A 23,618-nucleotide genomic window follows, 5' to 3' on the forward strand; every position below is an offset into this window, starting at 1 on the left:
GCAGGTACCATACCAGGTGGTGATGCAACCGGGCAGGATGCTCTCGATGGTGCAGCTGTAGAACTTTTAGAGGATCTGGGGAGCCATGCCAAATCTCTTTCGTCTCCTGAGGGGGAAAAGGTGTTGTCGTGGCCTCTTCACGACTGTCTTGGTTTGGACCATTACAGTTCGTTGATGAAGTGGACACTCTCGACCTGCTCCACTACAGCCCCATCGATGTTAATGGAGGCCTGTTCGGTCCGCCTTTTCCTGTAGTCCACAATCATCTCCTTTGTCTTGATCACGTTGTAGGACAAGATAGGGGTAAAGTAGTAGTGGAATAGGATAGGGGTAAAGTAGTAGTGGAATAGGATAGGGGTAAAGTAGTAGTGGAATAGGATAGGGGTAAAGTAGTAGTGGAATAGGATAGGGGTAAAGTAGTAGTGGAATAGGATAGGGGTAAAGTAGTAGTGGAATAGGATAGGGTTAAAGTAGTAGTGGAATAGGATAGGGGTAAAGTAGTAGTGGAATAGGATAGGGGTAAAGTAGTAGTGGAATAGGATAGGGGTTAAAGTAGTAGTGGAATAGGATAGGGTTAAAGTAGTAGTGGAATAGGATAGGGGTTAAAGTAGTAGTGGAATAGGATAGGGTTAAAGTAGTAGTGGAATAGGGTGGTGGGTTTGATTGAGTGTAGGATTAGATGGAAGACATTTTATCATTTTTTTCCCCTTTCCCCTTTTTTCCATTTTGTGGTTCAAAGTATAATGGGTTAAAACATACACTGAGTGTACACTGAGTGTACAAAACATTAGGAATACCTTCCTAATATTGAGTTGCACCCCCCTTTGCCCTCAGAACAGTTTCATTTTGTCAGGGCATGGACTCCACAGGGATGCTGGCCCATGTTGACTCCAATGCTTCCCACAGTTGTGTCAAACTGTTGAGCGTGAAAAACCAAACTGCATTGCAGTTCTTGACACACTCAATCTGGTGTGCCTGAGACCTACTACCATACCCCGTTCAAAGGCACTTAAATATTTTGTCTTGCCCATTCACCCTCTCAATGGCACACATGCACAATCCATGTCTCAAGTCTCAAAAATAGTTGTTTAACCTGTCTCCCCTTCATCTACACTGATTGAAGTGGATTTAACAGGTGACCTCAATAAGGGATCATAGATTTCACCTGGTCAGTCTCTGTATTTGGATGCCAACCGCCATAAAACCTAATCCAAAAAGAACATTGAGCCGTTAAATGTACTACCAGTGAAATAATATGGGACTAAAAACAATGTCTATATTGAATATTATTTGATAGACTAGAAGTTTGTTAATGTTTAGGCTGTTACAAATGATATAAGTGGATTCTGTCAAATGTGAGAAAAACAATTTAGTTGTACTTGTTGCTCACGCGCGTTTCTGCCATCGCTATAATGTTCCCACCTAATCTACATTTTAGTAATTTAGAAGATCTCTTCTTCCTTTAATCATTGAGGACATGTATTTCCATTAAGGGCGTTCGTATATCTGGCCCGCGTTACCCCATTGTGGGAGTTTAATCGGGTGAAAAGTGATTGCAAAGGTGATGTAGTTCAGCACGTGGAGTAATGAGTAGGCTTCTGTGTTTTCACATGCGAAAGAGATTAATTTTGATAAACGCTTTGTCTTCCCAATTGAAATGAGTTCGAATGTTCTAACATGTATTTTTTATGGAGAAGAGACGATGCACCAAGCTGCCTTGTTGAGAACATGACCGAGCGGCACATATAACTATTTGGTTTGAGATAGGTGCTCCTCCCACCCTGCTTTCGCTCGATGACGTCCGGGCCATTGTCAGGTTCAAACCGGTCCATCTTAATATAACGCCCCCAATATTAGCGCTGTCACTCGGCTTTCTTGTCGATATAATGGATCATCCCTGATGAAACTCACAATTGTGCACACTATTGTTCAACTTCTATCCACTTTTTGAGGTAGAAGGCTCTGACCCGGTACAGAACTTGGAGGGGCAAATAAAGCTTTCTGATATCAGATTTTCTGTTAACTCCGTAGGCGATCATTGTCCTCGACTCTACTGAAGATGGATGTACTTCATATTTTGCAGACGAACTTTGTGTCTATTGCAATCGGCTTTGTCGTTATTATTTTACTGTGGATGAATCGAGGCAAACAAAGCAACTCACGTTTGCCTCCTGGTCCTGCACCGATTCCTCTGCTCGGTAACTTGTTAGGAATGGATGTGAAAGCGCCATACAAGCTCTACATGGAGGTCAGTCAAATACTTCAGCTAGATCAGTGTGCAAGGTTATGTCAAAGACATAGAATAAGGGTGTAGAATGGGATATACATTTAATTACTTTTCCACAGAACAAAAATTCATTATTTCCATTAATACAAGCTAAATGTAGGCTAGATTATTCTTGTTTTACATTATTTTCTGTGTTGGTTATTGTACCAACAAAGCAGTTAACTATTTTCATGTGACTGCTTAGTTCCCAGCCTACTGTACGTTTTTATTGACTTGCCCCTCTCACAATATTCATCCAAAGTATACTACATGCATGTATTTGAGAACTGAAAAAGTGTGTGTGTATATAAAAATATATATATATATATATATATATATATCGATTCCATAAATTAATTTGTAGAATTTCTTTCCTTCTTATTGCTTTTGAGCCAATCAGTTGTGTTGTGACAAGGACATTTTCCGTATTGACTGACATTCGTGTCTGAAAGGATTGATGGACTGTCGCTTCTCTTTGCTTAGTTGAGCTGATCTTGCCATAATATGGACTAGGTCTTTTACCAAATAGGGCTATCTTCTGTATACCACCAATACCTTGTCACAATACAACTGATTAGCTCAAATAAATTAAGAAGGAAAGAAATTCTAAAAATTCAGTTTCAAGAAGGCACACCTGTTAATTGAAATGCATTCCAGGTGAATATCTCATGAAGCTGGTCCAGAGAATGCCAAGAGTGTGCACAGCTGTCATCAAGGCAAATGGTGGCTACTTTGAAAAATCCCAAATATATTTGGATTTAACACTTTTTTGGTTACTACATGATTCTATATGTGTTATTTCATAGTTTTGATGTCTTCACTATTATTCTACAATGTAGAAAATAATAAAATTAAAGAAAAACCCTTGAATGAGTAGGTGTCAACTTTTGACTGGTACTGTATTTGCTTGTTTGTGCATGTGTTGGTTTGCATGCTCAAACCCACAGCCTTTGTGCATTTACGACTACTACTGTAAAATGCAGTGATGAAAATGAAGTACATAGTAACAATTAACGTCACACCTTGCCAAATTTGGACTTTTTGTATATTGTGAGGTCATGATGCTGTAGGTTAACTTTTGTTTGAACAGATTTGTGGTTGCCATAAACTTGGTAATTATTTACTAGTTAACCATCAGGTACAGACTGTGCCTTCTAAGCAAATAATTTCTATCTCTGAGGCCTCAAACAGAGTAGACACAGATACGTCCCAGTGGCGTGTATTCATGGATGCCAAGGGATGCCAGGCTTCCCAAAAATGTTGACACATTTATTTTGTTTTAAATCTTTCGTCTCTGTGTTTCATAATTTCCCTTCAATTCGCAAGAGGCTGAAAGCATCTCACAGGAGAAAGCATCTGAGCGAGCGAAACAGCGCCCCTCTGTCTCTCTAGTTGTAGGCCATCTGTCTGATGCTCTCTGGTCCAAACGAGTATAACATTGTTCCAAACTCACTTTACGCAATTCAAAATGACCGTGCTTGTCTTTCATAATTCAGATATACAGTACCAGTTAAAAGTTTGGACACAGCTACTCATTCCAGGGGTTTTCATTTTTTTTACTATTTTCTACATTGATGAATAATAGAAGACATCAAAACTATGAAATAACACATATGGGATCATGTAGTAAACAAAAAATGTGTAAAACAAATCAAAATATGTTTTATATGAGATTCTTCGAAGAAGCTACACTTTGCCTTGATGACAGCTTTGCACAATATTGGCAGTCTCTCAACCAGCTTCATGAGGTTGTCACTTGGAATGCATTTCAATTAACAGGTGTGCCTTGTTTAAAGTTAATTTTTGGAATTTCTTTCCTTCTTAATTAATGTGTTTGAGCCAATCAGTTGTGTTGTTGTCACGACTTCTGCCTGAAGTCGGTCCCTCTCCTTGTTCGGGCAGCGTTCGGCGTTCGACGTCACCGGTCTTCCAGCCATCGCCGCTCCACCTTTCATTTTCCATTTGTTTTGTCTTGTTTTTCTGCACACCTGGTTTTCATTTCATCATCATTACTATGTGTATTTAGCCCTCTGTTCCCTCCATGTCTGTGTGGGGTATTGTTTGTTGTCAGGTTGATACGTTTCCGTCTGGTTTGCGCCGGGTGTTGTTTTTCACCCGTGCTTTGTGGCAGCCGGTACTTTGTACTTTGTTATTGTACTTTGTGCTGCTGCCCTTGTTTGTTGGGCATTTATTAGCGTTCTGTATATATATATATATATATATACATATTTAAATGCCTCAGTAAGGTGCTTTGTCCACTCATCTCTGCTCTCCTGCGCCTGACTTCCATGCACCAGCTACACTCACCATTGACAGTTGTGACAAGGTAGGGGTGGTATACAGAATATAGCCCTATTTGTTAAAAATCCATATTGTGGCAAGAGTAGCTGAAATAAGCATTACTGTAAGATATAAAGGTCAGTCAATCCGAAAAACGTTGAAAGTTTCTTGTACAGTGGCAAAAAACCATCAAGCGCTATGATGAAACTGTCTCTCATGAGGACCGCCACTGGAAAGGAAGACCCAGAGTTACCTATGCTGCAGAGGATAAGTTAATTAGAGTTGATGAGTCCAAATTTAAGATCTTTTGTCAAGTGCAGCGTCTGTTTGCTCCTCATTACACACCACGGACCAACAAATATTCTTTACATCAACATAGGAATCACTACAACTTTTTCTGTGACCTCGTATACACTATATTAGGCCCAGCCTTTGGAACTTTCATTTTCCTAGATATGGCTACGATATTGTTTTCACTACATCCGATGGATCGACATACTGCTTTCAAGCCTATTTCTGCAGCATTAGTAATGATTTGATCAATACATGTTGATGATTTCATTTCTGTGCTGTTTGTAACTACCTTGGTAGGTTGACTGATAATCTGAACTAGTGCGCAGCTTGATGAAAGCCAGTCAATATTTAAATCACCCAGAAAATATACTGTTTCAGTATGATATATTGGATAAAGTAATAAAGACAGACACCAATGTCTAGTTCAATAGCCTTGTTCATGCATTGTACAAATCCCTACACGCGGAGTCCGGGGAACAGTCCGGCTAGTCGATTACCTATCAACTAGACTCCGTAACATCATCCTTTTCAATAGAAAGTGCAAACATAACAGCATAACATTAAATTCTTAACAATCAAGTCATAACAATTAAAAACGCATGACATTTTCTTTTTACTTCAGTTGTCATCTTCCTTTCTTTTTAAATGTATATTTTTTTTTTTTTTTTTAAATAAACAGGAGGACAAGTTAACACAGTCTCTTGCTTACAGAGTAAGCCTGTCCGGTGGCTTGCACAGCCGACCCACCCGTGAGTAAGTATGGGCTCTGACAGGGGTAGGATTAGGGCCACGAGCTGGAGAGCTTGGTGGGGTAGAAGCCTCACCTTCAGTTGGCTCATGTCTCAATTCTGCACCTCTTACCCTTAGGCCTGGACTGTGATCCAGCTCATCTAGGTGAGTGTATGGCGTGTTCTGGTTTGTCTGCTCTGCTACGCGCAGATCCACCCGATTGCGACGATAGAGGGAGCCACCAACATCCACCAGGTAAGAGCGTGGTGCAACTCTCTGTAGGAACGTGCCCAGCCTCCAAAGTCCTGTGTGGTCTCCCGGCAGCGGTTTCATCCTTATCGTTTCACCCACCTCCAGCTCTGGTAGGTCTCGAGCAGTCCGGTCGTAGAAGCACTTAGCGAGCTGCTTTCTGTGACGCAGTTTGTCCGTGACGCCAACCATGACGCAGGGCTCAAGTAGCTTGTTAGCTACGGGGATGGCAGTCTTCAGACGTCTGGACAGAAGGCGTTGTGCTGGGCTGCTGTCCATGTTTTCGGTGGGTGTGTTCCTCCACTGTAAGATCGCTTTCCATGGGTCGTTGCTGTCGCGCGCGGCCCTGCTTAACAGGTTTTTTGCAATCTTGACAGCTGACTCTGCCTTGCCATTTGCTTTTGGGTGTCTTGGAGAGGAGGTCACGTGGTCAAACTCCCATTCTGAGGCGAAACGCTTGAACTGTGCAGTGAATTGTGGGCCATTGTCCGTGATTACCTTGTCAGGCTGACCTTGCCTGGCAAACTGCGCCTTGCAGCGCTTTATGACCGTTTCTGCAGACAAGTCAGGGAGCAGTTCAATTTCCCAAAAGTCAGAGTAGTGACCAACAATGAGAAGATAGTCCTTTTGTCTATGGCTGAATAAGTCCATGCTGACGATTTGCCAGGCCCTTGTGGGTAGTTCGTGTGACATCATGGTTTCCTTTTGCTGTTCATGAGCGTACTCGTTGCACGTGGTACAGTTGCTGACAGAGTCTTTAATTTCTGCTTGCATGTTTGGCCAGTATAATGTTTCACGAGCCTGGCGGTAGCATGCGTCACCTCCAACGTGACTGGAGTGTATGCGGGTAAGCATCTCTGGACGTAGTGATTTGGGAATAATGACCTTCTGGCCTCTGAACAAGACGCCATTTTGCACGCTGATCTCATCTCGAAAGGTCCAGTATTCTCTCACTGTGAAAGGTGTCTCCTCTTTCAGGTATGGCCAACCTGCGAGAGCCATGGACTTCAGTGATTGTAGGTGTTCGTCCTTGTCAGTGTGTTGCCTGATCTGGGCTAGGCGGTGATCTGTGACGTTTAAGTAGTCTGCCTGATTGATCTGTTGAACATCTTGTTGTTCCTGCTGTAGCGAACGGATGGCCTGCCGCTGATAGGCAATGCCTCTGCCTGTACATTGTGCCGTTGCCCTGCTCAGTGTGTCGCTGATGTACATCTCTGGTCCTGACTTGTAAATGACCTTCAGGCTGTAGTTTTGCAGAGTCAGGAGCATGCTTTGAAGCCTCTTGGGCGCGTTGAGGAGAGGTTTACTGAATATGGCAATGAGTGGTTTGTGGTCAGTTTCAGCGGTGACCAGCTCTCGACCATATAAGTAGTGATGGAATCGCTGGCAGGAGAAGACGATGCTGAGGCACTCTTTCTCAATTTGTGCATAGTTCTGTTCGGTGGGGGTGAGCGCTCTCGAGGCAAACGCAACGGGTTGGCCTTCCTGCATAAGGTAGCATCCAAGTCCCCTTTGGCTGGAGTCACTCTGGATTGTGACAGGCTTCGTGACGTCGTAGTAGCGCAACACTGGCATGGATGAAGCCAGAGATTTCATCTCCTGCACCGCGGCCTCGTGCTTGGGTAGCCAGTGCCATGGTGTGTCTTTGTCCAGCAACCGGCGCAGAGGCTCACAGACTGCTGATAGGTGTGGCATGAACTTTGCAAGATAGTTTGCAAAACCGATGAGACGCTGTACGCCTTTTGCATCAGATGGGTTTGGCATGTCGAGGATCGCTCGGACCTTGTCTGGGTCCGGCTTCAGGCCTTTTGCTGAAAGAATGTGGCCATGGAAGTGAACGTCTTTCACCTTGAACTGTAGCTTCTTCAGGCCAAGACGAAGCTTAACTGATCGACAGCGCTCCATCAGTGCCAGGAGCTTCACATCGTGGTCGCGTTCTGCTTCATCGTCTGTGTCACCACAGCCTACGATCAGGACATCATCGGCGATGGGTTCAATGCCCTTGAGCCCAGTCAGTAACTCGTGCTGCTTGCGTTGGTATATCTCAGGTGCCACTGAGACACCAAACGGGAGCTTGAGCCAGCGTTTCCGACCCCAGGGGGTCCAGAAGGTAGTCATGAAGCTGCTTTCTTCGTCCAGTTTGCATTGAAGGAATGCATCTCGGGCATCCACCAAGGTGAAAATCCTGGCCTTGGGAAGCTTGTAGAGGACATCCTCTAGTGTCGGCATGATGTAGTGGGATCGTTTCAGTGCTTGGTTCAGATGCTTTGGGTCGATGCAGACCCTCAGCTTCTCTGGTTTTTTCACTATGACCATATTGCTGATCCAGTCAGTTGGTTCGGTCACAGATGTCATGTGGCCATCGGCCTCATACTTGTCCAGCTGGGCCTTCACAGCCACTTTCATTGCAATGGGCACATTGCGAGGAGCACACTGGACTGGAGTGATGCTCTCATCCACTTCAAAGTGTACCTCCCCAGGCACTGATTCAACGGGCATGTTGAATACATCGTCATATCTGCTGAGTAGTTGTTCTTTGGACAGGGGTCCATGCTGGACATGATCCACAACGTGCAGGTCATTTGGTACAGTGAACTGCATCAGTCCCAGGCATTCGCATGTAGAGCCTGAGAGGAGAGGATGTTGACTGGTTTTCACAATCTCAAACTCCAGCTTGTGTTTGCGTCCCCGAATAAGACATTCGGTCTCAAAGGTGCCCATAGAGCTCATTAGCTCTCCTGAGTACAGCTTTAGTCTAGTGTCGCTGGGCAATAGATGTGTGTCAGGTGCCAGATTGATTTTGTCTTTGTAGCTCATTACATTGCATGTAGCACCGGAATCCAGTTGACATTGTTGTTGCTTGTTGTGTAATCGTAGTGTCACAAACCATTTCTTCCCTCTTGAGTGTACAGCCCCAATGGATTCATGCATGTAAATGTCACTTTCACTGTTCAGCTCTGAACATGGAGTGATGTCATCAACACAGTGAATCTTGCCCTCACTCACCCTTCTTTTGCTTTTGAGACACACTTTTGCAAAGTGATTATTAGTTCCACAAGCTCTGCATGGTTTTCCATAGGCAGGGCAGTGCTCTTTGCCACGTGTGTGCGTATTCCCACAGTATTTACATGCTACTGGGCTCTCTGTGTTCACCGTTCGTGGTGAATTACTCTGCCTCGATTGGTTTTGCCTGAATGTCTGCCTAGCAACAGCGTGAATAGTATCAACGTTGGAGCGTGGAGTTTCGATTTCCATTGCTCTCATTCTCATGTCAGTGACTTCGGCAGTGCGGCACATTTCGATGGCAATTACTAATGTTAAGTCCCTCTTCTCTCAGTAGACGCCGGCGTGTATCCTCATTTGCAATTCCCAGTACTATTTTGTCACGAATCAATTCATCTTTCAATCCCCCGTATTCACAAGTGGCGGATTTTTCTCTCAAACGGGTTACAAAGTTGTGTACTGACTCACCCTCTTCCTGTTTGCAGCTTCCGAAAACGAACCGCTCGTAAATTACGTTTCTGGCGGGTTTGAAGTAATTCTCCAATGCATCCAGTATAGCCTTTGCATCACACTGTTGTCGCGCTGTGAGGGTGAGATTGTGCCGGTAGATATGCCTGCATTCGCTGCCCATTAAACTCCTCAGAGTTGCCGCTTGTACCTCGTTGGGTTTCTCATGTAGACCGGTCGCCAGCGCATAGTCCTCGAATTCATCCCTAAAATTGTCCCAATTAGTATTCCAGTCCCCTGTGAGAACCATGGGATTTGGTGGCGGAATGTTCGCTGCCATAGCGATGGAATAGGAGATTTCTTTGCCTTTAGTCATCGAGGTAGGTAGTGATGCTAGCTAACCAGCTAACAACTAGTTGATCAGTGTTGTGAGTAGGAATCGGCGTGTGTTCGCATATGGAACGTAACCGCGCCTATACTGTACTTAGCTACAAAAATAACAAACGTGTGGTTTTCGAGCCACTTCTGATACCATGTTTCAGTATGATATATTGGATAAAGTAATAAAGACAGACACCAATGTCTAGTTCAATAGCCTTGTTCATGCATTGTACAAATCCCTACACGCGGAGTCCGGGGAACAGTCCGGCTAGTCGATTACCTATCAACTAGACTCCGTAACATATACCTCTTTTCATTTCACATACATTATCAAGCATTTCACAAATGTTATCCAGATACTGACTGTTAGCGCTTGGTGGTCTAAAGCAGCTTCCCACAAGAATGGGCTTTAGGTGAGGCAGATGAACCTGTAGCCATATTACTTCAACAGTATTTAACAGGAGATCCTCTCTAATCTTTACAGGAATGTGGTTCTGAATATAATCAGCAACACCTCCACCATTCACATTTCTGTTTTTTCTGTAAATGTTAAAACCTTGTATTGCTACCACTGTATCATCAAAGATATTATCCAAGTGAGTTTCAGAGATAGTCAAAATATGAATGTCATCTGTTACTAGCAAGTTATTCATTTTATTATTATTAACTTTGTTTCTTAAGCTACATATGTTAACGTGGGCTATTCTGAGCTCTTTTCTGGATGCTTGCTTGTTTTCATTGCTTTACTGGGAAGTTTAGCAGAAGTAGATATTCTCATGTTATTTATATTAGTACAGGGTGAGCTGCACACAGTGGACTTCTTAGTAGGGCACACCGCCTCATTGCCAACAGCATACATCTGGTCAATAGGCACATGATTGCTGTATACAATACCTGTAGGATCACCAGAGGCATTCATGGCAATTAGAGGGTCATAAATTAGGTTACTTACATTGTGTCTACCAACGTCCCTGGTATAATGTACATTTGCTAAAGCATTATGACGACTCAACGACACAATGGTAGGGATTAACTGAGCTGGGCTTGGGTAAGTCATTGTCTCAACACAACCTTATAATGCTGTGAACGGATCCATGAACACAAATGCTTTGGGTGGATCCCATCCTCTTTATAAAACGGTTTTTGTTTCCAAAAGGTATCGAGATTGTCAACAGAAGTTACACCCATTGAGCTGCAATAATCACGTAGCCAGTTGTGAAGAGTGAGAAGAGTGCGATGCTGAAGAGTGCGATGCTGGATGTGAGACTCACTTGAGCGGTGGAAGATTCTGAAGGATTGATTCCCTGGATACGGGTAGGACAAATTATTGACTGTGAGGGGAGAAAGAATCGGAAAAGATGGCTTTGGCAAAAATAGGCTCGCTACCACCATTTGATCCTAAAAATCAGGAATGGGAGGAGTGCTGTGAAATAATGGAACATTTCTTTGCTGCTAATGAAATAACTGATGCCGCTATACAGAAATCAATACTCATAAAGGTTGTCGGTGCACAGACGTACAGCTTAATGAGAAACCTGTTGAGCCCAGATAAACCAGGAGAAAAGTCATTCATAGATGTAGTCGAGCTATTCAAAAAATCACTTCAAACCCAGTGAGAGAGTACAAAGATTCAAGTTTGATTCGCTCATGAGAAAACCTACCGAATCAGTGGTGGAATATGTGGCTGAGTTGAGAGAACTAGCACTGGACTGTAACTATGGGAATACATTATCGCAAATGCTACGCGATCGGCTGGGATTAATGATGACAGGATACAAATACGATTGTTATCAGAGCCTAATCTCACATTTGAGAATGCATTTAAACTGGCCCAGGCCATGGAATCCGCAAATAGAAATGCACTGGAATTGCAGACAAGGGGCGCAACTGCGTGCTATACAGTAAAAGAGAGCAGCTCTGAGTGCGTTGAATTTCAAAGAACGGAAAGCAGCAGCCTATAGAGACTGTTATCGTTGCAAAGGCAAACACACAGCGTTTGACTGTAAATTCAAACATGAAATGTGTTATGCATGTGGGATAATAGGCCACATGCGAGGGCGTGCCGCAATAAAAAAAAAAGCCACGGGCTGCAGAAAAGAGAACGGACTGAAACCGAATACCTCCAGAAGCTCTAGCTACCGCAGACGCAGAGCAAGCATTCTCAATGTACAGTGGGCGAATATGAAGAAGGTGACGCCTTTCATTGTGTAAATGGGAATAAATGGATTTAAGGTACCGTTTGAACTAGACACAGGATGTAGTGTCACACTGATGAAAAGGTCCCAATTCTATATGAAGTGGAAAAACGTTGAAGTGCCTAAACTGAGAGACACCCCCATTAAACTCAAAACGTACACAGGGGAGAAGATCACTGTGATTTGAGTTGCTGATGTTCAAGTGGAATATCAAGGACAAAAGAGAAGTCTGCCTCTCTTAGTAGTGGAAGGTACTGGCCCCAGCTTACTAGGAAGAGGGTGGTTGAAGGAAATAAAATTGAACTGGGATGAAATCAAACATGTCACCACAGAGACATTGACACTACAGCAGGTGCTTTCAAAGCATGAGTGTGTTTTCAAAGAAGAGCTAGGGACATTAAAAGGGGTCCAAGCTACCATTCATGATGCTGCTGATGCTACTCCCAGATTCTATAGGCCAAGATCAGTTCCATATGCCATGAAGCCTAAAGTGGATGTGGAAATTGAGACTCTTAGCAGAGGATATAATCATACCTGTCAAGTTTTCTGAGTGGGCAGCACCAGTTGTTCCTATACTAAAACCAGATGGTATAATCAGACTATGCGGTGACTATAAGCTGACTGTAAATAGAGTTTCCTTTCTGGAGCAGTACCCCATACCCAAAGTGGAGGATTTGCTTTCAACGTTAACCGGAGGGCAACAGTTCACAACTGGACATGAGTCACGCATATCAGCAAGTGCTAATGGGCTTCACAGAAGTACCTGACCATAAACACCCACAGAGGAATGTTTACCTATAAACGCTTACTTTTCGGGGTGTCTTCTGCACCAACTATCTTCTAAAGCACAACGGAGGGATTTCTGCAGGGCATACCCAAGGTAGCAGTTTACCTCGACGACATTCTTGTCACGGGAGTCACGAAGGAGGAGCATCTCAGAAACTTAGGTGACGTTTTGAGGAGGATGGAGGACGCCAGTCTCCGGCTGAAGAGGAGCAAGTGTACACTGTTAGCTGATGAAGTGCAGTACCTGGGTCACAAGGTGGATACCAAGGGGTTACACACTGTCAAAGCTAAAGTGAGGGCTGTTGTGTAAGCTCCAGCTCCGACAAACGTTAGAGAGCTGAAAGCCTATCTAGGCTTACTGAATTATTATAATCGCTTCCTCCCGAACCTCTCTACCCTCTTAGCTCCTCTGCATCAACTGTTAAGGACATGGCCTGGAAATGGTCAGAAAGACAGGAAGAAGCTTTTGCAAAGTCAAAGGTGTTACTGAAATCAGCTGAAGTACTAGTGCACTACTCAGCAGACAGAGATCTCATCTTATCGTGTGATACCTCATCGTATGGTGTGGGGGCGGTGCTATCACACCGGATGGAGAATGGTGCAGAGAAACCTATTGGGTTCATGTCAAGAACGTTGTCGCCAGCGGAGAAAAAGTACTCCCAGCTGGACAAGGAAGGACTGGCTGTCATATTCGGAATACAGAGATTCCACAAGTACTTATACGGGAGAACATTCACTATTGTGACCGACCATAAGCCTCTGATCTCTATGTTCCATGAACAAAAGCCAGTACCACAAATGGTCTCTCCAAGAGTTCAACATTGGGCTGTGTGGGTCAGGGCTTGAGTGTACAGAATAATTTATAAACCAGGTAGATACCATGGGAATGCTGATGCTCTGAGTAGGCTGCCCCTTCCAGAAATCATCATTCAGGAAGAAGAAAATGACCAGGTTTTGATGATCGATGTGTTGGATGATGCACCGGTGAACACAGCACAAATCAGGCAATGGACTTCAAAGGATGTGACGCTATCACAAGTGCATGAATTTTTCCTGAAAGGATTGCCTACACTGACAGAGCCTCAGATCATGCCTTACTACACTCGCTGCTTGGCATTGAGTGTTGGAGATGGATGTGTTCTGTGGGGTTCCAGAGTAGTTATCCCACCACAAGGGCGGGTTCTGCTACTGAAGTTGTTGCATCAGTCACATCCAGGTATGTCGAGAATTAAAGGCCTAGCGAGGTCATACGTCTGGTGGCCAAAAATTGACCATGATGTGGAAAATGAGGTCAGCCGGTGTGCAGGATGTCAGAGTAACAGGAAGTCACCCCCCACCGTGCCATTACATCCATGGGAATGCCCAAAAGCCATGGACACGACTACATGTGGACTACGCTGGACCTTTCCTAGGAAAAATGTTTCTTGTGCTGATTGATTCTCATTCAAAGTGGATGGATGTTTACCCCATGAACACGTCAACATGGTACGCTACGATTGAGAAGTTGAGACAAAGCTTCAGTGTTATGGGATTGCCTCACATGTTGGTTAGAGACAATGCTACTTGTTTTACAAGCACTGAATTCACAAGTTTCATGAAACAAAATGGAATTCAGCATGTAATGTCGGCCCCTTTTCACCCATCTTCAAACGGATTAGCAGAGCGTGCGGTTCAGACCTTGAAGGAGGGGATGAGGAAGATGTAAGGGCCCAGCATTGAAACAAAGGTGTCAAGATTCTTGTTTAGCTACAGGATTACTCCCCAAGCTACAACTGGGTTGTCACCTGCAGAAATGTTGATGTCAAGGAGGTTAAGGTCAACCTTGGATCTCATCAGACCAGACCTGAAAATACAACAAAAGCAAAGGAATCAAAAATGTAATCATGACAACTGAGCCAAACTCAGAAGTCTCTCACCTGGAGATGATGTCTATACAAGAAACTATGGGTTTGGTCCTAAATGGATTCCAGCTACCATTGAGGATGGCTCAAGTCCAGTATCTTATACTGTGATCATCGGAAGTGGACAAAGACTAAGGAGACACATGGATCAGATCCGAGCTCGAATTCCAGTTCCATCCGGAGATCTGGATCAATTCTTCAACGAACAGGACAGGACATTGGAACGTTCCCCAGAGTTGCAGTTGGACAAACCACCTGAGATCAACAATGTTCAACTTCCTGAGACCACCGGTCCGGGATGACCTCCTCCTGTGAAGTCTCCACAAAAGGACTTTGTTTCACCATTAAGGGGTGAAGATCTGGTGGCACCAGCTACACCACCTCTGAGACGCTCTATTAGAGAGAGACGTCCACCAGACTTTTTCAGATCAGATGTTTGAAAAAATGTTAATTAGAAAATAGCATAGCTCAGAAAGGAATTAAGTTGGGTTATTAGCTTTAAAGGGGGAATGTAGTAACCTGGTATATTTATGTTTACCCATAGATGGCAGTATTGACTCAAGATGGGGGTTTGTTTCCCGCTATCCGTAGCTATTTCCTATGTCTGCCTATATAACTGTGATTAAGAAAGCTTCAGGTAGTTTAAGCCAGGTGCATTAGAGCATGTAATTCTAAGTTACACTTAAATACTAAACCATACTTACGTCTCAAGAGTCATCAATCTTAGAAGTCTAAGGATACTACACAATTCGTCAGAGCTGCCCTTCATAATTTAATTTAAAACGCACATGGACTACGATAGAATCAATTTCCATCTCCGGAAGTAGTACATTCGGGAGCAGCTTAGTAATGTCATTTACTTGAGCTCCTTGATAGGACATTGTTTTTGCACCAGGAACATTTGTTACCAAAATCACAGCTGGCGAGAAGGAAACATTCCACTGTGCGTTTTCCCCAGTTTCTTACGTATGCTGGTGTGGGAGTATGCATGTCACGCCACCAATAGAATATATGTACCCAATGTCTGAGCCAATAAGAGAATGGAAATTAAGTAAGACAACAAGATTCGTTAAGTGGGGAGATGACGTTATGTAAGACTGTATAAAAACCAAGTACTAAGAATGAAGATTCAGTTGTTTCATGGAACTGCTCGGCTTCTGTTACTTTTGTAATAAAGTCTAATTGAATTTACAAGCTCCGGTATCTGAGAAGTATTTGATTGAACATTTTCCACAACACTGGCGACATGTGTGATAAAGGAAGCTACCTCAAATCAAATGACATTTTATTTGTCACGCAACGGTGTTGAGGTAATATGTACATGTAGGTAGAGTTATTAAAGTGACTATGCATAGATAATAACAGAGTAGCAGCAGCGTAGAAGAGAGGGGGGGCAATACAATTAGTCTGGGTAGCCATTTGATTAGCTGTTCAAGAGTCTTATGACTTGGGGGTAGAAGCTGTTTAGAAGCCTCTTGGATCTAGCCTTGGTGCTCCGGTACCGCTTGCCGTGCGTTAGCTGAGAGAACAGTCAATGACTAGGGTGGCTGGAGTCTTTGACCATTTTTAGGACCTTCCTCTGACACCACCTGGTATAGAGGTCCTGGATGGCAGGAAGCTTGGCCCCGGTGATGTACTGGGCCGTACGCACTACCCTCTAGTGAGTCACTGGTGCTTCCTGCTTTAATTTTAGCTTGTAAGCAGGAATTAGGAGGATAGAATTATGGTCAGATTTGCCAAATGGAGGGCGAGGGAGAGCTTTGTACACATCTGTGTGGAGTGAAGGTGGTCTAGAACTTTTTCCCCTCTGGTTGCACATTTAGCATGCTGATAGAATCGAGGTAAAACTGATTTAAGTTTCCCTGCATTAAAGTCCCCGGTCACTAGGAGTGCCGCCTCCCGGATGAGCATTTTCCTGTTGTCTTATGGCGGTTTAAAGCTCATTGAGTTCGGTTTTAGTGCCAGCATCGGTCTGTGGTGGAATGTAGACAGCTACGAAAAATACAGATGAAAACTCTCTAGGTAGATAGTGTAGTCAACAGATTTTCATGAGATACTCTACCTCAGGCGAGCAAAACCTCGAGACTTCCTTAGATATCGTGCACCAGCTGTTGTTTATATATATGCATAGGCCCCCGCTCTATCTTGCCAATAGAGTGTATAACCTGCCAGCTGTATGTTCTTAATGTCGTTGTTCAGCCACGACTCAGTGAAACATATTACAGTTTTTAATGTCCCGTCGGTATGATATACGTGCTTTCAGTTCATCCCATTTATTTTCCAGCGATTGAACGTTAGCTACCAGGACGGAAGGCAAAGACAGATTAGCCACTCGTGGTCTGATCTTCACAAGGCACCCTGATTTTTTTCTGCAAAGTCACCGTTTCCTTCTCCAGCGAATGACGGGGATCTGGTCCTGGTCGGGTGTCTGTAGTATATCCCTCCCGCCCGACTCATTGAAGAAAAACTCTTTGTCTAATCTGAGGTGAGTAATCACAGTTCTGATGTCCAGAGGCTCTTTTCGGTCATGAGAGACGATAGCAGCAACATTGTGTACAAAACAAGTTACGAACAACGCGAAAAAACAAACAACATAGCATGGTTGGTTAAAAGCCGATAAGACTGCAGCCATGCCCTCTGGCGCCATCATAAAATGCTCAAGCCTATAATCCTCATCAAACAAAAAATTGCCATATTGTAACTCGGGAGTGATCCAGTTTGTTTCTAAACAAAGCGTAGTAGTTTCAGCTCCTACAGCGCTGGAACCGTTCATTTACTTCTCCAGACAAAGAGGGCTCCATTGTAAAACTTGTCTTGGACTAACTTCGTTAGCTTGATGGCTAGCAGCTTAGCTAGGTTAGTGGCTCTGTCAAGCAGACTTCAACCTGTCGGTTCAGACGGATTCCGGGACAAGAAATAGCGGTCCTAACTGTTAAAAGCTAACCACATCGATGGCATTGGCGTTTCTCTATAAGTAGGGTGAGTCAACATATTTTTCTACTTGCACAAAGGCCAGAAATCAGAACCATGGACAGCCACGTCATATTTAGCTTATGTTGATTGGACTAAATTGTTTTTGGTATCTTTTAGTTGTTACTGTATTAGACTAAGCAGAGGTGATTTGATGATGCTGAAATGTTGAAGTTGAAATGGTGCTGGAATAGCTACTGTTTTCTTTGCGATTTGTGGTAATTGTGTCGTTCTAAATCAGTTGTTGTTTAGTGGTCCGAAAATGTTGGGAACATGAACTTGCTTGACCATGCTGTAGGTCATGTATTTGTCTGTTACTGTACATGCAATATGCTTTGTGGACTTCACTGGAGAGAGGTTGCTCTCCGGTTTTGTGATAAAACAAAGGTGTTTTACAAAAGGCAGTGAAGTATTTGTAGTTAATCATATCAGTAATGTTAGTTCATCATATCAGAGCTGAAGTGGTGCAGAGCATGCTGGGCGATCTCCAGCTCAGAGAAGATCACCTTGAGAGAAGTCAAGTGAGAGAAAGTTCCAGCCATCCTTATTTTCCTACCAGTTAGCTTTCATTGTGTTAGCCAAGTCCTTGTTGATATGTAAGTACATATTTCATATCTTTCAGGTGTTTATGTCTGAAGATGCACTCTGCGACGATAATGTTGTATTTATGGTTATGCTAATTAGTAGTTTCTATTACTAGCTACTATAGCTATTGTGCGCTGGCTAGCTCTGTTTTGGTTATCATCATTTCGGACATTTAACCCTGTATTTGTTTAGGGTAATGCCCCCAGTGTGTTGTTTATATGCCCTGTAATTGTATACGTGTATAGTACATCATTATATGGGTATTAGCTCCTATTTCACTGTTTAGAGATATTCAAGTTAATTGCGCAATTGTAGCTTTGTACTGAAGATGATGGTGGTATGCTTTGTAGTACAGGTGCGTAGGCTCCCCTATGATCTCAAATGAGTACAGTCAGATTCAAGTTTCCTTTGCGCTGTATGGTCCTGTATAGCATTAAGTCATCATAGTCATGTTAAACCATGCATATTGTTTATAAGAGATGTGATTTGGAGATTGTATTCTGTCATTTACTATTGTATCTGTATTTATCTCTTTACTTGCAGACCACACACACACACACTTTGGTTGAAGCAAGTTGCCAGACCACTAAGTGCCTTATCCCATCCATACTACATACACTGTGCAGTGCTGTTCTGTGCCTGTGCATCTTAACCGTTATTAAACCACCTCAACTGGAATCCTACCTGTCTGTCATCTGTGCCTTTACCAGTGTAATGTAGTGAACATTAAACCATAATTCAGTCCGTGTATTGGTACTGTGGGATTCCAGTTCCATGTTTTACTGTAGCTAGACAGCGGGAGTGATATGCCATGTGTAATACCAGCATACTTCTGAGTAAAGTTAAACTAAAGTATACAAATGCCCCTGTAGCTCCCTCCAGTGACCATGAGCACAACCGTTCCATTATTTTAACTGGCGGCTTTATTTTGTAGTTTTAGTCAGAATTATCACCTTCTGTGAGAACTATAAAGTAAATGCAAATACAGTTAAGCACACTCTTACAACCTTCTTGTCTTACGAGTGACTTATTAGCTTGGTATAACTCTGAAGTGCTTACATACATAAACAGTTTAGCCGGAGCTATAACAGTATCAGATTAAACACATGAATAGAGGAAAAATACCTCATTGGCTGCTTATTACAGAAGGGAGGAAATCAAAAACTTCACACTTATTATTCCTGGCATGAATTCAGGCTTCATCCTTAATTATTAGAATGTTACCATCCTAAGATACACACTTCAACCTTTACGAACTACACCCGAAGACATGAAAATTTAGCGAACCCAGCGCGGGATTGCCTTCACTCCAAAGGTGTGTTGCTACGATAATGATCCTCGTTACAACAGTTATTAGCCACGTAGTTCCGCTTGTCTTATCATTTCCCCAAAATAGCAAACACATAAACAAAAAAACAACCACATAGACTTACAGGTTAATTGTCAGTTACAGCCCAGACCTCAGTGCTTATGTTTATAAGAAATCTAAATAACTGGATGTTACAACCAGCACACGGGAGCGAACACATAAAGTAAACCTAACCTAAAGAATATACAGTCCACCAAGTCCTCATTTACAGGTGTGGTTGAATGGTCTTCTTATTGGCTCGGCCTTTAGGCCTGTATATCACAAGGCATATGAATTGAAAGGTTATGGAGCAAATAATTCAATTATCACAACACATAGGTTGTAATATGGCTTGTGGGGGGCTCGACTTCCTCAGTGATTTTACCCACACACTGCTACTGTTGGGAACATAAAATGACATGCTATAAATACACTTATTTTGACACATTTTCGATATCTAAGTGAGTATAATGTACTCTATCAATTTGCCACTGCATTTCTTGCTCTCTTGGGTCTCTCCACCACTTATCCAAATAAATAGTAAGGCCACAATCATTTCACTTCCATGTCATACATCCCAGGACTGTCAGCAGTGCTCCATATAAACCTGGGATCTGAGACATCACTGTACTGGTTCCCTAACTATAATCCTGTGGTTCTTCTCTCCTCAGCTCAGTAAGAAGTATGGCTCAGTGTTTACTGTATGGCTGGGCTCCAAACCTGTAGTGGTGATCTCTGGCTATCAGGCTATCAAGGACGCTTTTGTCACACAAGGAGAAGAGTTCAGCGGCAGAGCCAACTACCCTGTGATCATGACAGTCTCTAAAGGATATGGTGGGTGATTTTTAAAAAAAGAAATGGGAGTGGGTGGGTGGGTGGGTGTCATTGACCTTGCCACAGTCAGTCTGTGTGGAAATTACATTACATTAGGTTTATGTTATGCTATTCTAATTCTTCCTCTTTGTGCTTCTGTCATACTGTTTACTGTAGGGGTGTTGGTGAGCAGTGGGAAGAGATCAAAAGATCTTCGCAGGTTCTCGCTGATGACCCTGAAAACCTTAGGGATGGGGCGCAGGAGCATCGAAGAACGTGTCCAAGAAGAGGCTAAGATGCTGGTGAAAGCCTTCAGTGAATATGGAGGTAGGTTATTTTTCTTAGTATTTTTCTTGCCTTTGAAATATATTTTATAATGACTTTATGGGCAATATTACTCAGGTTGTTGGAATGTGAGAAACTGAAGATACATGATTTATTGCAGAATATAGTAACAGTAAAACCCATGGGGTGTACAGGGTTTTTATAGTATAGACATGTCATTTACCTGTAAACATGTACCTTTTTAGTGCTGAGGGATTACTGATGTTTGAGATCGTTTCAATTAGATAACTGCGGTTTTCGGTTTCACATATTTGTTTAAAAAATGAAGTGCAGTATGCATTATGTGGTTTGAATGTTGTTATAACACAGAATGAAACAATTAATACAAGTGACTGGCCATTACTCATTTATTAACCATAATATCTTCACTTTACTTTACTTTCCTTAGTTTCAACCTCTTGCGAATTTATCTCATCGGAGAAAGCATTCGAGCGAAACAGAGGCCCTCTGTCTCGCGGAAACTATTCAGACCTCTAGACTTTTTCCACATTGTGTTACGTTACAGCCCTATTCTACAATTTATTAAATAGTATTTTTTCCCTCATCAGTCTACAGGCAATACCCCGTAATGACAAAGCGAAAACAGTTTTTTGGAAAATGTTGCAAATGTATAACAAAAAAACAAAAAAAAATACTTATAAGTATTCAGACCCTTTGCTATGAAACCCAAAATTGACCACTGGTGCATCCTGTTTCCATTGATCATCCTTGATGTTTCTACAACTTGATTGGAGTCCACCTGTGGTAAATTCAATTGATTGGACATGATTTGGAAAGGCACACACCTATCTAAATAAGGTTCCACAGTTGACAGTGCATGTCAGAGTAAAAACCAAGCCACGAGGTCGAAGGAATTGTCCGTAGAGCTCCGAGACAGGATTGTGTCGAGGCACAGATCTGGGGAAGGATACCAAATAATTTCTGCAGCATTGAAGTTAACCAAGAACACAGTGGCCTCCATAATTTTTTTAATTCTAGAAGTTTATAACAACCAAGATTCTTCCAAGAAGGCCAGCATCCCGAGTCGCCTCTTCACTGTTGACGTTGAGACTAGTGTTTTGCGGGTACTATTTAATGAAGCTGCCCGTTTTGGACTTGTGAGGCATGCGTTTTTCATACTAGACACTATAATGTACTTGTCCTTTTGCTCAGTTGTACACCGGGGCCTCCCACTCTTCTTTCTATTCTGGTTAGAGCCAGTTAGCGCTGTTCTGTGAAGGGAGTAGTACACAGCGTTGTACGAGATCTTCAGTTTTTTGGCAATTCCTCGCATGGAATAGCCTTCATTTATCAGAACAAGACTGATGAGTTTCAGAAGAAAGTTCTTTGTTTCTGGCCATTTTGAGCCTGTAATCGATCCCACAAATGCTGATACTCAACTAGTCTAAAGAAGGCCAGTTTTATTGCTTCTTTCTGATTAAACTCGTCAGTCTATTCTTGTTCTGAGAAATTTAGGCTATTCCATGCGAGAAATTGCCAAGAAACTGAAGAAGGCCAGTTATATTGCTTCTTTAATCAGAACAACAGTTTTCAGCTGTGCTAACATAATTGCAAAAGGGTTTTCTAATGATCAATTAGCCTTTTAAAATGATATGTTGTGTTAGCTAATCCAAGTTTGTCATTGGAACACAGGAGTGATGGTTGCTGATAATGGGCCTCTGTACGCCTACTTTGATATTCCTTAAAAAATCTGCCGTTTCCAGCTACAACATTTACAACATTAACAATGTCTCTACTGTATTTCTGAACAATTTTACGTTATTTTAATAGACAAAAAATTTACTTTTCTTTCAAAAACAAGGACATTTCTAAGTGACCTCCAACTTTTGAACGGTGGTGTATGTAAGTTATATATTTTTGTTTTTTATTTTTTATAAATTTGCTAACATTTCTAAACCTGTTTTTGCTTTGTCATTATGGGGTATTGTGTGTCGATGGATGAGGTGAAAAAAACAATTGAATCAATTTTAGAACAAGGCTGTAACATAATGTGGAAAAAGTCAAGGGGTCTGAAAGGTTTCCAAAGGCCCGATATCCCATGTAGAGAGTATGACATGCCATACTATTTTTGTCCAGACAGCATCAGATACATGGGCTACACATACATGTCCTCTGCCTCCACCACGATGGCATTATCAGCAGCACCTGTCCTTTTTACAAAATAAATATAAGATTTAATTTTAACAAGAAATGACATTTCTTTTCTCTGCCCTGCTCGGAAAGTGCCTCATTGCTGCAGCTTAATTTCAACAACTTACTTTTGCAATAATATTGCGGGAACTCTGTAAGGGTGGAACCTGTACGTGGGTGATTAATAACACTTGTTTCTACTATTATGAGAAACTTGGATTATATTGATATGAAATATATGTATGGAAATAAGTTATTGGTGTACTATGAATTATTATTCAGCTGTATGGATTGATTTACTTTTTTCAAAGCCTTTTTTTCCCCCCAACAATGTGGCCTCATTAACCTGCGCACAGAGGCCAGGCAAAACCCCTCTCCCTCCCAATTTCCCTTGCAACTTTGAAGCTTCCTGCAGATTTTGCTGCTTCTGAACCAACCTGATGATGCAAGACAGAATGAGAGCGATGAGCTGATCAGTCCCCAACAGCGGCGCATGGGGGGGGCCTCGAGCGGCGCATGGGGGGGGGGGGGGGGGGGGGGCTTGAGCCACGCATGGGGGGGCCTCAAGTGTTCAATTGAATTAATTACAACAACAAAAAATATTATGCCCAGCTCACGAGCGAGGCCCCTTGATGTGAGCCTAATGGTAAGTCCACCATTGGTTAAACCTCGGCACTTCAAAACCAGACAGAGCACTTTGCCAGGACCTGCATCTCCCTCCAGGACCCTAGGGGTAACGTTTGTTTTGTAATCAGTGTAACTGAGATACATTATTCTGTAATCAGTGTAACTGTATACATTATTCTCAGTATATTATCTTCAGCAAGGTTTTCACGCTAAACGTCATTGGAAAGGTACCATTTTACGTTAAAGTACATGGAAAATCTAGTGTTTAA

General features: G+C 42.7%; 1 protein-coding gene across 2 annotated transcripts in view; it reads left to right on the forward strand.

The window, feature by feature from the left end:
- The window catches only part of LOC115163053 (cytochrome P450 2M1), a 55,582-nt gene that overhangs the window by 29,212 nt on the left and 2,752 nt on the right, over positions 1 to 23,618 (forward strand). The window contains exons 1-3 of one of the 2 annotated variants that reach the window (XM_029714646.1): positions 2,060 to 2,248; positions 20,106 to 20,268; positions 20,425 to 20,574. In XM_029714646.1, coding sequence (XP_029570506.1) covers positions 2,060 to 2,248; positions 20,106 to 20,268; positions 20,425 to 20,574 — 502 coding nt within the window. Of the gene's footprint in view, positions 1 to 2,059; positions 2,249 to 20,105; positions 20,269 to 20,424; positions 20,575 to 23,618 lie in introns of those variants that run through there. The other variant, XM_029714647.1, reaches the window with a different exon arrangement.

The sequence above is a fragment of the Salmo trutta genome, chromosome 26 (assembly GCF_901001165.1).
Source record: "Salmo trutta chromosome 26, fSalTru1.1, whole genome shotgun sequence".
NCBI lineage: Eukaryota > Metazoa > Chordata > Actinopteri > Salmoniformes > Salmonidae > Salmo > Salmo trutta.